The 16114-nt window shown below is 43.2% G+C and overlaps 1 protein-coding gene across 1 annotated transcript in view; it reads left to right on the forward strand.

Moving 5' to 3' along the window:
• Window positions 1–16114, forward strand: part of PPP2R5C (protein phosphatase 2 regulatory subunit B'gamma) — a 192396-nt gene that overhangs the window by 21288 nt on the left and 154994 nt on the right. Inside the window, 1 exon segment of the mRNA XM_050954154.1 lies at window positions 3654–3813. Coding sequence (XP_050810111.1) covers window positions 3654–3813 — 160 coding nt within the window.

The raw sequence follows: 16114 nt of genomic DNA on the forward strand, positions 1-16114 counted from the left end.
AAGTGCTTGCTATCGTTACTGCAGTCAAGGAATTCCACAATTACATCTATAGTTGTGTGGTTGAGATTCGTACTGAACACAAGCCACTTCTGGGAATTGTCTCCAGTATCAAGTCAACATCTCCAGTCACATCATTGTGAAAGCAATGGTGGAGGATCGTATTAAGTGCTTCCAGCTACATGCTTGTCTGCAAGCCAGAAAAGTCAATTGTTAACACTAACGCACTGAGATGAATACTGCTACAGATGCTGGATTGTGCCATTCCACCTCCGGCTGAAGTTTTGGAATCCCTCCCTGACCCACTGCTTATGGCTGACTTAATTGGGAGTAGAGAGGATCAGTGGCCATCTGGGAAACTGCCCATAGAGTTCAAACCATTTTTAAACTGTCAACATGGGCTTTATGCCATAAAGGTTGGCTCTTAAGGGGACATTGTGTTTTTATTCCAGAAAGAGGTCCCTGAGTCACCTTAAATATCTTACATGCAGCACATCAAGGAATTATGCACATGAAAACATTAGCCAGAAGTTGTGTCTGGTGGCCAGGTATCGATGCTAACCTAGAAATAATTGTAAATGAGACTTGGTCTACACTACAGAGTTAGGTTGATGTAAGGCAACTTACATTGACCTAAATATGTAAGTTCATACACTACAACATTGCTTCCACCGATGTAAGTTGTCCACTACACTCACCTAATAACTTTAACTCTGCGAGAGGAGAAGTGCTTACGTCAATGTAGTTAGGGTGGTGCAGAGTCTGTGTTGACATTGCATTACTTACATCATCTGTTGGCTGTCAGCCCTGTGTGGAGCTCCCCTGCTCTGTTTGCTGCCAAATGCCCTACAGAGTTAAGTTGGTGGAAGCACTTTTGAGGAGGACACAAACCATGGATAGAAAGGGCGTTCTTTGGACATGAACCACTGTGGTAATTACTGTGGTGGCTGTATGTCCACCTAACTTAGGTCAACTTATTTTGTAATGTAGACAAGGCCTGAGTGTAGCACATACCAACCTACGCGAAATAACCCACCAAAAGCCTCAGTTTTTCCCTGAAAAGTGACTAAGAAACCATGGTCAAGAATCTATATTGACTTTGTGGGGTCCTTTTTAGGGAAAGAACTTTCTGATCATAGTTGACTCTTCCTTGAAATGGCCCAAAGTGATCTTAATCTCATCACAAAGGTGTAGTACAATGATCACTGCTCTTTGTCAACTATTCCTAACTTGTGTTACCAGATACTATTGTGTCCGATAAGAGAAATGCTTTTACCTCTGATGAAGTCAAGGACTTTTCCAAAAGCATTCTCATTAAAGCTGTCACCGTTGCACCAAGCAAATGGTCAGGCCAAATGAGTGCTGCAGAAGACCAAAGATGCTGTAACAAAGATCATCAAAGGTGACTAGCTGACAAGTCTTGCCAGGTTTCCCATTGCTTCAAATCTCACTCCATTCCTGACTACAGGAGCTAGCCAACCTAATCATGGGATGATGTCTTAAAATATCCCTTGACCATCTTAATACCAACTTGTCTAAGGAATTGCAACACACCAGGATCAGGTTCTGGATTCCTCCTTGTGATTATCTGCCCTGCTTTTCTTCACACCACAAGAAAGTGTATTCAGTAGAAGTTATGGTGCTAGACCAAGGTGGGTTCCTTCAACAATCATCCTCCAGTCCCGTCTCATATAAAGTCCAGACTGCTAATGGACAAGTTTGCTGTCATTACATCGATTACTGAGAAGACGCTCATCTCCAAGCAACATTGCTCCAGAGGAGTCTTCGAGTGTACCTCCTCTAGAGCCAACTATCAATTCTCTCCTTATTGGTACCGCCTCCAGTCTGACACTCCAAGTGCGTCGAAGTTGCTACTTGAAAGGGACAGTGCTCCTGTCTTGCTGAGGGTTCCCATTGGATCACAATCATGAAAGACACCTGCCTAGTGGAGTGTCATAAAGAGACTGCAGTGCAGGTAAGAGCACCAGGATGGTTGGATGATCATGTTGCTGAAGAGGAGAGGCGTGTGATGTACGCTTGGGGAGGCACTGTAGTTTCATGTAGGGGAAATCACTCACCAGCGGCACTTTTATTACCCCTGAGTTGTTTCCCAGAGAGGAAGGGATTCACTCAGGGTTCAGTTCAGCTTTCTCATTAGTAGCAGACAGTAAGTCTGTAGTTTTCCCTTCCTAGCAAACAAAATAAGAGTTCATTGTTGTTGCTGACTGTGAATGATTACATGAATTGCTCACCACACACCTAAAACACTAAAGTAATGAATTGATGGGCAGGCAATGCTTTGTAGTGTGTGAAGAGGTGAACAAAAAGTAGTTTAAAATTTAGGACAACAGTATTCCAGTGAAACTGCAACTGAATCTGGTTTCTTGCATCTATAACTTCATGCTGAGATGAAACCATACTTTGCTGGCTACCATATGTACCTCATTTTAACTCCTGCTGTAGTCCGTATTAGTCTGACTACTTGTCAATGTCAGGAATCGGTATTTTTTCAACAATTTTGCACTTGACAGTATAAGAAATAGCAAAAGGAGAATGGGCTTTGTATTGTTACAGAGACATGGCAATTGTATTTGCAGACATGTATTCTTCAGTGTAAAAAAAAAATTGTAAATCCGAGAGTCTTTCCAATACAGATAATTAAAAAAGCATTGAAAAGTTTGCAGTAATGTCTCTAGCTAGATCAATTCTTGTTATACTCATAAAATTACCTTACTCTTAGAGAAATTATATTCTTATTAAGGATTCTCTTCTAGAATCAAACATATTATGGTGATCAGTGTAGATGGCACTACCTGTTGGTGGAATGCTGTCTATATTTATCTTAATGCTAAATTGTCTTGTTTTATGTTGTCTTGGTTGGGTAGTGGGAACATGGAGAGAGAAAGTGGGAAACTGGGAGAAAGTTAAGTCCTACCTGTGCGTACTGAGGGGTACTCGCAGTGTTCAGATAAATCCTTTGATTTCTGTATACAGGTAGTGCAACTGGTGGCAGTGGCTTCAAGATGGCAAAAGCACCGACTCGGGCTGCAGGGCTAAAATAGCAATGTTGACATTCAGGCTCTGGCTGGACTCTGAGACTCACCGCCCTGCAATTTTTAGTCCTGCAGCCTGAGCCCTGTGAGCCCAAATCAACTGCCCCAGACTAGACACGGCAGTACTGCAGGTCTTTTATTGCAGTGTAGACATACTCTAAAAAGACAAGACAGGCAAAGAGTGGGGGAAAAAAGCAATATGACATACAGCCAATGGGGGTGGCAGAAAGCCACAGCCAGCACATCCCTCGCCTGCGCCGCTTTCTGCCGCCCCACTGGCCTGGGATGGCGAACTACGGCCAGTGGGAGCCGCGATCGGCCGAACCTGCCGATGTGGCAGGTAAACAAACTGGCCCGGCCTGCCAGGGTGCTTGCCCTGGCAAGCCGTGTGCCACAGGTTGCCGACCCCTGGTCAAGACTGACTGACTGGAAAGAACGAGCAGGGAAGTAGTTGGCTGTGCAGTCAGAGGTAAGATAGAGTGAGTTGATTAGAATTTTATTCTGTTTTTAGCAAAATCAAACTTGCCTGTAACTTAACTCTGTTTTTAGATCGTCCTGTTTAACAAGCTCAACTACATTTAAATGTGTTTTTTTTTAAAACAGGTGTCAAACAAAAAAACAAACAGCGCTCCTCCCCCAGCACAGTTATCTAAAATCAAAGTACCTGCTCCACAAACTGTACTGAAGAAGGAAAAACGGCAGAGTTCTTCAAGGTTTAATGTTAGCAATAACAGAGAACTCCAAAAACTGCCAGCTTTAAAAGGTATCTGTTTTTTTCCTTCTATGATCTTTGTTAAAGTTTTGGAGTTCTTAGGGGTAAGTTAATAATAGACACACACTTTAATTTCCAAAAGTTGGCTTTACTTTATATAAATATGTTGTCTTCTATCACAAATTGAAATGAAGATTTCCTGATGTACGCCCTCCCCCTGCCCAAAAAATCAAGGTTGGTATATGTGTAATTATCACTTGAGCACATCTTGACGAGATGCTACGTTAGGGTGAAATTCACTTATTTCCACGTAAAACCGTTGTAATTGGATTTTGTGTGGAAGACTAAGCAGTGTTGAGAGGCTTAGATTTCACACACCAAAACCCACAGGTAGGCCATGCAGCTGGCATTCCTCCATCACCCCCACTCCTCCTTTTGCAGCAGCTTTAGGGCCACAGAATTCTCAGATTCAGCAGCCCTCCTCATCCTAAATACACTCAATTCCCTCCACACAACCCTATTCAGGACCAGCGCTAAACTAACCTCTGGAATTTAGTGGATGTGGAGCCCCTTTTATGTGTCTAATCTGCCTGCATCCTTCTGGAGGGCTAAAATGGTCTAGGAGGCCTTGTGCTAGCCCTCTGAGCCCTCGTCCAGACTAACCCGCGGCATCGGCGGGTTAAAATCGATTGCTCGGGGATCGATATATCGCGTCTAGTCTGGACGCGGTGTATCGATCCCCGAGCGCGCTTACATCGATTCCGGAACTCCATCAATCCGAACGGAGTTCCGGAATCGACACGGAGAGCCGCGGACATCGATGCAGCGCCGTCCAGACTGGTGAGTACCTCGATTTTAGAAATTCGACTTCAGCTACGTTATTCACGTAGCTGAAGTTGCGTATCTAAAATCGATTTTAATTTCTAGTCTGGACGTGGCCTCAGTGTAAGTGAATTTCTCCCTTTTTGATTAGAACAAAGTCTTAAGTTTTGTGAAGTTTTGAAACCACATTGACCAGCTTTGGTGAAGGGAGACAATTTCTAACTTTTCTTTGATATCTTATTACTACTTGTTTCTGCTAGTAGTCCATTTTGTACAAACTTCTGTTATAGCGCAAAACCTAAACAGTGACATCAGCAATTTTAAGGCAGAACAACTTCCGAACATGTGGCATATATGATGTCAGATGAACTGATCTGTTGATACAAAAGTGACCGAGGTTGCTTTAAGGTTTTGTGCTAGAGAGCAAGTTCAGAGGCGGGGTATGTATTGCTTTTTGGTATCTGTTAAAGATGGAAGTGAAAGTGTGAGAGTGGTGTGTTTTAACAACTGTGTTGTAGGCAGTGTGAAAGTGTCTAAGAGAGACTTTTTCCTAAATTCTTCATTTCCCTGCTTAAATTTATTAATGGTCTTTGAAAATGAGAAAATTCTATTAGTTTTTAAGCCAGTGTTAACTCTTTTGCTCGTTATGTGACACTTTTGCAAGAATAGAGAGGGTTAGGCTCTACTGTCGTTTTTCCACGCAGATGACATTAGTGATAAACAAAGGAAGAAAAATATTTTGCAGCAACTGATGTGCGCTGCGTTAGCAGAGCAGTCTCAAAATGGAACATTTATTGGTTTCTTTCAAGGGGTGCTAACTGCTTCCTTAACAGATGCTTTTCATTTATTTTATAAAAACCTGTAAATAAAAAATGCCTTAGTGCCACAGACTAAATAACATTAACATACACATCTCTATGTGTGTTCAGCTATCCTGACCATTCCACCATAGTTACATGATGACAACTTATTTTTTGCATTACTTTCCATTCTTTGTGAAGTGGTGAATTTAATACTTAGGTCACAGCCCAGGAGACCAACAACCTTTCTTTACCCAAAGAAGGGCAGTGTTATTGCAGGCTTCTCCATACAACCCTGCTAGTGTAATGAATCCTGTTCTGGCATGACTGCTTCTATGGACAAGAATTATTTGTGTATTGTGATAGTAACCCATTGTGAAAGGCACTGTACAAACACATAACAAAAAGATGTTACCTGCTCAAAGTTTACAATCAAAGAATAAGACGAGAGAACACATAGGGAGTACAAGGTAGTTAAGGGTCCATGCCCATTCAGACCTTGGCTTAAGTGCTTAAACTGTAAACTGGGCTGTCAATGTTGATATGAGAAACAGTCCGTTAAAAATTGGCAACAATGTTTTGACCTTGGTAAGTGTCATGGAGGTGGAAAATTCTATCCTATTACCAGTCCCTCAAACAAATTCTTGGATTAACCACTGAGGTGCATTGTTGAAAACCAGAAGACTCTAACACACTCTTGATCTGTTGAGAAATAAGATTCGATTGCAGAATGGTCTGTTAATAATGTTATGACTTCTGGAAAAGTTTTCTATTATGAAACACAGAATATGCAGAATTTTTTTTTACTAATGAAATACAGTCTTGATTTTCCAGTATAAGTATTCAAAGAGAAGGAGTACTTTTTACTGTGGTAATGTCAGCATGGTAAATGTTATATTCTTTAAAATATATACCCGATCCTTTTGAGTTTGAAAATCTATCCATTTAAGCTCACTAGGTGAATTAAAAATACGTAGCAATAAGTTTGCCATTAGAAGAAAACACTGAACCTCTCGGATGATGATTAAATATAAAATACTGTTTCAGCACTGAAGTTCACTCAGTTCTGTGCATTTTTGTTTGAAAGTGTATTCAGTCCTATTTTTATAAAAACGTAACTTCAGTAAGATATTATAACTTAAAAAAAACAAACAAACCCCTCTTCCCTTAACATTTTCACAGTTTCTTTCATCCCACTGCTCTTGACGATTTGTGTAATATATGTAATATGCACGTAGAATTGTAAGCATGGAAGGGACCTTGAGAGGTCATCTAGTCCAGTTCCCTGCACTTATGGCAGGACTTAATATTATGTAGACCGAGGTTTCTCAAACTTGCTTGCACCGCTACCTTTTGACAACAAATATTATTAAATGACCTCTAGAAGGGAGACTGAAGCCTGAGTCCCACCACCTAGAGTAGGGGCAGAGGGACAAAGCCCAACCTCTGCCTCCATAGGGGGTGCCAAAGCTTGAGGTCTTCAGTCCTGGGTGATGGAACCGCTGATCTAGACTACCCTGACAGGTATTTTTCTAACGTTCTCTTAAAAATCTCCAGTGATCGAGATTCCACAACCTCCCTAGGCAATTTATTCCAGTTCTTAACCACCCTGAAAGTTAGGAAGTTTTTCCTAATGTCCAACTAAATTTCCCTTGCTGCAGTTTAAGCCCATTGCTTCTTGTCCTATCCTCAGAGATTAAGGAGAACAATTTTTCTCCCTTCTCCTTGTAACAACCTTTTGTGTACTTGAAAATTTATCATGTCTCCTCTCAGTCTTCTCTACTCCAAACAAACCCAATTTTTTTCAATCTTCCCTCATAGGTCATGTTTTCTAGACCTTTAATAATTTTTATTGCTCTTCTCTTGACTTTCTCCAGTTTGTCCACATTTTTCTTGAAATGTGGCACTCAGAGCTGGATACTATACTCTAATTGAGGCCTAATCAGCATGGAGTACAGTGGAAGAATTTCGTCTCGTGTCTTGCTTACACTCCTACTAATACAGCCCAGAATGATTGTTAGGGCTTCTCCTCGCCCTTCTTTGGTTCTTGTCACGGAGACAGAAAGCAGAAGGCCGGAATCCAAAGTGCAGGCAATGCGATGTTTGAGGTTACCAAGCAAGCATAATCTCACAGTTCTGTACACCAGTAGAGCTTTTCCTGTCCCCTCTCCTCATTCTTAGCAGGCTTAATTATACCTTTAGTGCACGCCTCTAGCGGCCCCCCCCATACAATTTATGGTCATGGTCCATTTTGGAGGGTCGTGAGTCTGGGGGCTTCGGTAACATCTTTTTTTTTTTTTTTTAATCCACTGGAGGGGTAGGGAGTGAGGTTGTGTTTCATCCAGGGTCACCGTTTCTTTGGCTTTTAGTGTTTCTTATACCCTCCACCCCCATGCACCTCGCCCCTCTCAGCAGGTTGCTTGACCTTGGCTTGGGAGAGGAGTCAGGCAGCCTTCAAGTGTACACTCATCTATATATTAAACTCCCACCATACCCAGCAACCTTTCACTCTTTTCTCATTGTGCTATAAACCCCATGTGGCTGTGGGCAGATGCAACACACAGTGTCTTTGTGTTTTGTTCACACATGTTAGTAAGGATATAAGAGTATCAAAAGTCAGACTGGCAAACAAAACCCCAAATTCTACCTCAGGCTAATAAACAGGCCTAAATACTATATTATCACCACTAACAATGATGTTTGCTTTTTTTGCAACAGTGTTCCACTGCTCATTCATATTTAGCTTGTGATCTGTTAGGATTCCCAGATCCCTTTCTGCAATACACCTTCCTAGGCAGCAATTTTCCATTTTGCATGTGTGAAACTGATTGTTCCTTCCTAAAAGTGTATTTTGCATTTGTCTTTACTAAATTTCATTAGACCATTTCTCCAGTTTGTCCAGATCACTTTGAATTTTAATCCTATCCTTCAAAGCACGTGCAACCTCCTCCCAACTTAGTATCTTCCGCAAACTTTATAAATGTACTCTCTATGTCATTATCTAAATCAGTGATTCTCAACCAAGGGTCTGGGCCCCCTGGAGGACTGCAAGTAGGTTTTAGGGGGCTGCCAGGCAGGGCCAGCATTACAGTTCCTGGGTCCCAGAGTAGAAAGCCGAAGCCTCACCGCATGGGGCTGAAGCCCAGGGCCCTAAGCTCTGACACCCGGGGCTGAAGCCGAAGCCTGAGCAATGTAGCTTTGTGGGGTCCCCTGTGGCATGGATCCCTAGGCAATTGCCCTGTTTGCTACCCCCTAATGCTGGCCCTGACTTTTATACATAGAAAGCCAGTTATTGTGGCACAGGTGGGCTGTGAAGTTTTTATAGTATGTTGAGGGGCCTCAGAAAGAAAAAGGTTGAGAACCCCTGCTCTAAATCATTGTTGAAGATATTGAACAGAACCAGACCCAGAACTGATCGCTAGGGGACTCCACTCGTTATGCCCTTCCAGCACGACTGTTAACCACTGATATCTACTCTCCGGAAACGGTTTTCCAACCAGTTATGCATCCACCTTATAGTAGCTCCATCTAGGTTGCATGTCCCTAGTTTGTTCATGAGAAGGTCATGTGAGACAGTATCAAAAGTATAAAGTCAAGATTTACCACATCCACCACTTCCCCCCCTACAACCACAAGGTTTGTTACCCTGTCAATGAAAGCTATTAGGTTGGTTTGACATGATTTGTTCTTGACAAATCCATGCTGACTGTTATTTATCCCCTTATTATCTTCTAGGTTTTTCTGATTGATTACTTAATTATTTACTCCATTATCTTTCCAGGTACTGAAGTTAAGCTAATTGCTCTGTAATTCCCTAGATTGTCCTTATTTCCCTTTTTATAGATTGGCACTATATTTGCTCTTTTCCAGTCTTCTGGAATCTCTCCTGTTTTCCATGACTTTTTAAGGATAATTGCTAATGGCTCAGATATCTCCTCAGTTAGCTCCTTGAGTATTCATCAGGCCCTGGTGACTTGAAGATATCTAACTTGTCTAAGTAATTTTTAACTTATTTCTCTATTTTAGCCTCTGATCCTACCTGATTTTCACTGGCATTCACTGTATAACACAGACCATAGAACTTCCCCAAAATAATTCCTAGCGCAGATCTTTTAGAAAATTTCAGTCTTCTATAAATTACATTTGACAAATTGCTCCAGTGGTTAATTACCCTCACTGTTAAAAATTTACACTGTATTTCCAGGCTGAGTTTGTCTAGCATCAACTTCCAGCCATTGGATCTTGTTATACTTTTCCTTGCTAGATTGGAAAGCCTGTTATCAAATTATCCTCATATAGGTACTTGTAGACGGTAATCAAGTCAACCCCGAATCTCATCTCTATTAAACTAAATAGATTGAGCTCCTTCAATCTGTCACTGTAGGGGCATGTTTTCTAATCCTTTAATCATTCTGATGGCTCTTTTCTGGACCCTGTTCTTATCAGCGTTCTTCTTGAATTGAATTGTGGACACCAGAACTGGACACAGTATACCAGCCATGGTCAAACCAGTGCCAAATCCAAGAGTAAAATAACCCTTCTGATTCTACTCAAGATTCCCCTGCTTATGCATCTGAGGCTCCCATTAGCCCTTTGGAAACAGTGTCACACTGGGAATTGATTATTCACCACAAGCCTTGAATCTTTTTCAAAGTCACTGCTTCTCAGGATAGAGTCCCCCATTGTGTTAAGTATGGTCTACCTCAGTGGTTCTCAAACTTTTTTTTCGCGGACCACTTGAAAATTTGTGAGGGTCTTGGCGGACCACTTAATGATCTTTCTGAATGATGTTTGTACTGTTAGCTAACTATTGTAAAGCATTTTGATTAAAAGTGCTATATTAAAAAAGTAGTAATAAACTTTTTTTTACTACACATAAAAGCACACAACTCATATTTTAATATCAGCAGTCTTAGGTTTCTAATCCGATGGATGTGCCCTCTCTCCCTCGCTGCAGCAGCCCCCGAGCTGGTGTTGGGAAGGGGGGGGTCCTCCCTCTTTCCCCCAGCACAGCAGCCCCTGAGCTGGGGCAGGAAAGAGTGGGGTCTTCCCTTTCTCCCCCACTGCAATAGCCCCATGCTGGGGCTGGGAAGGAGGGCTGTCTCTCCCCGGCAGCCAGAGCCCTGGAGCTGGGGAAAGTCAGCTCTTTCTCTGTCTGCTGCAGCCCTGCATGTCCCAAATTCCCCCCACTTCCTCTTCTCTCTCCACTGCCCCGTCACACCTACCCCCTATTCCCTCCAAGGCCACCACCTCATCGTACATGTGCACCTTCTTTAAGGTCCAGGCGTGGCTCCGCTAATTAGGTGGATGGCCCTTAATTCTCTTGTGTGCGACCACCCAGGTGTGCACCTTAGAGAGAACTATCCTCAGACCACCTGAATGGAGCTTGCGGCTCAGTAGTGGTCCATGGATCACAGTTTGAGAACCTCTGTCTCAGAGGGAACTGTCTGCGGACCACTGAGTGTGGCTCGTAGACCACTTGTGGTCCACGGACCACAGTTTGAGAACCTCTGGTCTACCTTCTTTGTTCATAGATGTATACTTTTACATTTAGCCATATTAAAATGGATATTGTTTGTTTGTGCCCAGCTTACCAAGTGATCCAGATTGCTCTGTGTTACTGGCCTGTCCTCTTCATTATTTACCATCCTGCAATTTTTACATCCTCTGCATATTATCAGTGATGATTTTGTGTTTTCTTCTAGGTAACTGATAAAAATGCTAAATAACATAGATCCAAGAAAAGATCCCTTCGGGACCCCACTAGAAATATACCTACTTGATAATGATTCCCTGTTCAAAATTATATTTTGAGACCTGTCAGTTAACCAGCTTTTAATCCATGTAATGTGTGCCATATTAATTTTATATTGTTCAATTTTTAATCAAAATATCATGCAGTAGCAAGTCAAACGCCTTTTGATTTTTTTACCTTTTTAAAAATTTTTTTAACCTTACTTGAGTTTTCCTAGTGTTTTTGTGTTGTCAGATAAACACGACTATTTATGAAAAACTTGTTTGAGTGAACTAAAATAACATCATCTAATATTTTCTGTCATATTGGACCTCTGCGGTGAAAGGATAAATTTGAGTTCGTGGCATGGGTTCTGCCTCAACTGGAAGGAGAGCTCTGGCCCAGAGGTTGGGGATAGATGGGAAGAGGCCTGTGTAAGAACTGGGGAGCTATTACTTTTTTTCTTGGGCTTGAAGAATCACTGTTAGCCTCTGGGACGGGGAGCATTCCACCTCTTCTTGGTGAGAATCTGAGAGATGGTTGATCTGCTATTGGGGCCCCTTGTTGCCTCGTGGTATGCAGGCAGCCCCTAAACTTCCCTTTCCCCCCTCTATTTTTGTGGGCCAGCCTCCTTCTATTCTCATTCACATCCTCTTCTCATTATGCTGGGGCAGGCCTTTCTGGTAGAAATCACATGCCTATTTGTTGTGTTGTTCTATAATATTGAGATTAAGAAATGCTGAACCTTTATTTTAACCAGGAAACCCTTCCCCCCGCCCTCCTTAGTTCTAGTTCAGTTGGTAGGAAAAATATTGGTTCAGGTTTGGTTTCAGTTGAAGTAAAGATTCCAGTTTGGTTCCGATTTGACTCCCTGCCTGTCCATTTGTTGGATCAGAGAGAAGGCCTGAGCTGTTTGAAAACCAGACTGTTTATCCAAAACCCTTTCTTTGTCTGTTGGTCTCTGGAGAATCCAGTTTGAACTAGTATATGCATTTCTTACTCCTGGGGGAATTCTGTGCCCCAGAAAATTAAAATTCTGCGCAAAAATATTAAAAAATTTGCACTCAGTGTTTTAAAATTCTGCATTTTTTTCTCAAAATAATGCGATATAATCCAGCTAGTATCAATTATTTTGATAATTTATTTAAACTACAATACAATGGATGGAGAATGGGAGTGAGGAGCTTTGGAGGAAATCACCAAACCTCTTCAGTCTAATAATAATGTAGCTAGTATTGACCCTTTACTTCTAATTATTAGTCAATAAATATGTGCAGCCATATGCTAAGTGTTTCATAGACTCATAGACTTTAAGGTCAGAAGGGACCATTATGATCATAGGCAACTGAAGAGCAATTGAGGCCTGGGGACTCGCTCAGTTTATACTGGCTACTGACCATCTCCAAAAAGGTCAGTAGAAAACACTTTATGGAGCACATTTTGATAGGAATTTTTTTCAGTCCAAAAACTTAGCCCAGTTCTAATCACTAAAGCACTGTAAGCATTTATAAGGCCATACAGTCCTTTATGATAAGGCTCCTTTACACCACTCTGGCAATGTAAAGGGGCCTTAAAATTTTACACCTGTTTTGTACTCCTGGGGGAATTAACTAAGAACAGTGGGAACAATTCACTAAGCAGGCTTGGAAATGTCCAGAGGTCAACCTTTTAGCGATGGCAGCCAACAGAAAATGCAGGAAATTTTATTCCAGAGGGCAGCTTGGTGCTCAATCTCTGAGAGATGTTTTCCTTGTCACATGGACAAAGAGTCATTTTTTTTAATCCATATCCTGCAATTCTGTTGCTCTTAGAGGTCCTTGTCAAGATCAGACAGGACCAAACAGAAGTCATTTTGATTGCAACAACTTGGCCAAGACAGATTTGATTTCCTTATCTTATCAAACTCACCTCTTGTCCTTTGCCAGCAGCTCCTGGTCAAGCCTTGACGGTTGTCTCAGAATGTGTGTCAGACACTTCCCCCCAACCTGAATATCCTGCAACTACAAGCTTGGTTCCTCAATGGTTCTTAGGTCTAGAGAGTGTGTGTTCATCAGAAGTACAAAATATACTGTTAAGTAGTGGACAAGAATTTGCAAGACATATTTACCTTCAGAAATGGAGAGGATATAACCATTGGTGTAACTGGTGTCATCTTTCTCCTATCCTGTTTGTTTCCTCAGCCTTGGATTACCTGTTGGAATTGAGAAATTCAGGCCTTTCTAAGAGTTCCATCAAGGTTCATTTAGCGGCAGTAACAGCTTTCCATGTACCAGTAAAGGTTTCTCAGTATTTGCTCATTCGACCACAGTGAGATTCCTGAAAGGACTTCTGAATCTTTCCCCACTAATTTAGAGCCTTTACACTGCTTTGGGATCTCAACCTGGTTCTTTACCATCTCATGAAATGACCCTTTGAACCATTAGCTACATGCTTGCTGCTACCTCTGACTTTGAAGATGGCCGCCTTGTTGGCCATCACTTCTGCTCAAAGGATTGAAGAGATAGTGGCTCTCCCTTTACTTTGTTTTCCAAGGAGAAGGTATATTTAAGATCTCATCCAAAGTGCTTACCTAAGGCTGTGGTCCCCAAACTGGGGGGCATGCCCCTCCTCCCCCCAGGGGATGTGGATGAATGTTCAGGGTTGTACACAGTGGGGCTTGGGACAGCCCCCATTGGGGGTGGGAAGGGAGCACCCTTCTCTGGCCCTAGGCTCGCTCCTCCCCCAGCCTCATTTAGCCCCCTATCCTGCTCTGCTTCCATGCCTGGACCAGCCCTCATGGGAACAGAGAGGGAGTGCCATGGTTCCTGCTATGCTCTGCCCCCAGCCCCATTCAGACCCCCAGGCCCAGCTCTGCCTCTAGCCCCAGCACCCCATCATCCCCAGTTCTGCCCCAGCTTTGCCTTCAGCCCAGCTCCACTGCTGAGGAAGCCTTCACTGTTCAGTAAACGGGGAGGGGAAAAACTGACAGATTCCGTTAATGGTAAGAGTGGGTGTACCTGGAAAAGTTTGCACAGCACTCACCAAGGCTATTCACCTTCGTTTTTTTTCTCTAAGCTGTATCAGGTATGTCTACACTGCAGAGTTACAGCGCCAGCAGGTACAGCGCCACTCAGAGAGTGCTGAAGAGGAAACACTGTTGTGCGTTCACACTGTCAGCTACCTGTGCAATAGCATGTTCACACTTGCAGCAGTATTTGGAGCAGTGCACTCCGGGCAGCTATCTCACCGAGCATCTCTTTCTCTTCTGCCGCTAAGAGTTGTGGGAATGTGGAGGGGGTTGAGGGGGTTTCCTGGGTCCTGTCCCAGTGCCCTGTGATGCATTGCTTCACATCCCAGCAATCTCTGTGCTTCCGCATGCATTTGTCACCATCTTTCAGTGGTTTGTGTACTGCGTGCTCTGCCTCTTCGGTCTGCAGGAATGGATCCACACTGTTGACCAATATGCTGCCTGCTCTCACTAACACCTCACAAGTGGCAGTGGAGTTATTCCTTAAACTATAAAGGCAAGAGAAGTTCAACATTAATCTCACCATGCATAGTAGATACGACACGAGATTGCTTGTGGCATTCATAGAGCTGCTGACCGCAGTGGAATCCCAGTTTTGGGCTCAGGAAACAAGCACTGAATAGTGGGATCACATCATCATGCATGTCTGGGGTGACGAGCAGTGGCTGTAGAACGTTTGGATGAGGAAAGCCACATTCATGGGACTGTGTGAGCTCATCCCAGCCCTGCGGCACAAGGACACGAGAATGAGAGCTGACTTGCCATTGGAGAATGCATGGTGATTGCACTATGGAAGCTGGCTTCTCCAGGTTGCTGAACAGTTTGGAATGGGAAAGTTGACCGTTGAACTCATCTTAACGGAAGTGTGCGGAGCCATTAATCACATGCTGCTCAGAAAGACTGTGACTCTGGGCAACGTGTGTGACATTGTTTATGGCTTTGCACAAATGGGCTTCCCTAACTGTGGAAGTGCAATAGATGGCAAGCATATTCCAATTCTGTCACCAGACCACCTAGCTACCGAGGATATTAATTGGAAGGGATATTTCTCTATGGTTTTCCAGGTGCTCATGGATCACTACGAGCATTTCATGGACATTAACGCAGGCTGGTCTAGAAAGTTGCGTGATGCACACATCTTTTGGAGCACTAGTCTGTTCAGGAAGCTGCAGGCAAGGACTTTCTTCGCAGATGAGATCATTGTAGGGGAAGTTGAAATGCTCTCTGTGATCCTGGGAGACCCTGCCTACCCCTTAATGTGGTGGTATATGAAGCCATAAATAGGGCACCCTGACAGCAGCAAGGAGTGGTTAAACAACAGGCTGAGCAAGTGCAGAATGACAGTTGAATGTACTTTTGGCCATTTAAGGCCTGCTGGCACTGCCTGTATGGGAGGCTGGACCTGGTTGGTGACAATATTCCTACGCTTATAGCCGTGTGCTGTATGCTCCGTATTTGTGAAGGGAAGGGTGAAAGCGTCACTGAGGGCTGGACTGCTGAGGCTCAGTGCCTGGAGGCTGAATTTGAACAGCCAGAGACCAGGGCTATTAGAGGAGCGCAGCTTGGGGCCATAAGGATCAGGGATGCCTTGAGGCAGTAGTTTGAAGCTGAAAGTCACTAAGCTTTAGAAGTTTATGGAGGGGATGGTATGATGGGATAGCCTAATTTTGGCAATTAATTGATCTTTGACTATTAGCGGTAAATATGCCCAGTGACCTGTGATGGGATGTTAGATAGGGTGGGATCTGAGTTACTACAGAGAATTCTTTCCTGGGTATCTGGCTGTTGAGTCTTGCCCACATGCTCAGGGTTTAGCTGATAGCCATCTTTGGGGTCAGGAAGGAATTTTCCTTCCGGGCAGATTGGCAGAGACCCTGGGTTTTTTTTTTTTTTTTGCCTTCCTCGCAGCGTGGGGCAGGGGTCACTTGCTAGAGGATTACCTGCACCTTGAGATCTTTAAACCATGATTTGAGGACTTCAGTAGCTCAG

The sequence above is a fragment of the Gopherus flavomarginatus genome, chromosome 5, assembly GCF_025201925.1.
Source record: "Gopherus flavomarginatus isolate rGopFla2 chromosome 5, rGopFla2.mat.asm, whole genome shotgun sequence".
NCBI lineage: Eukaryota > Metazoa > Chordata > Testudines > Testudinidae > Gopherus > Gopherus flavomarginatus.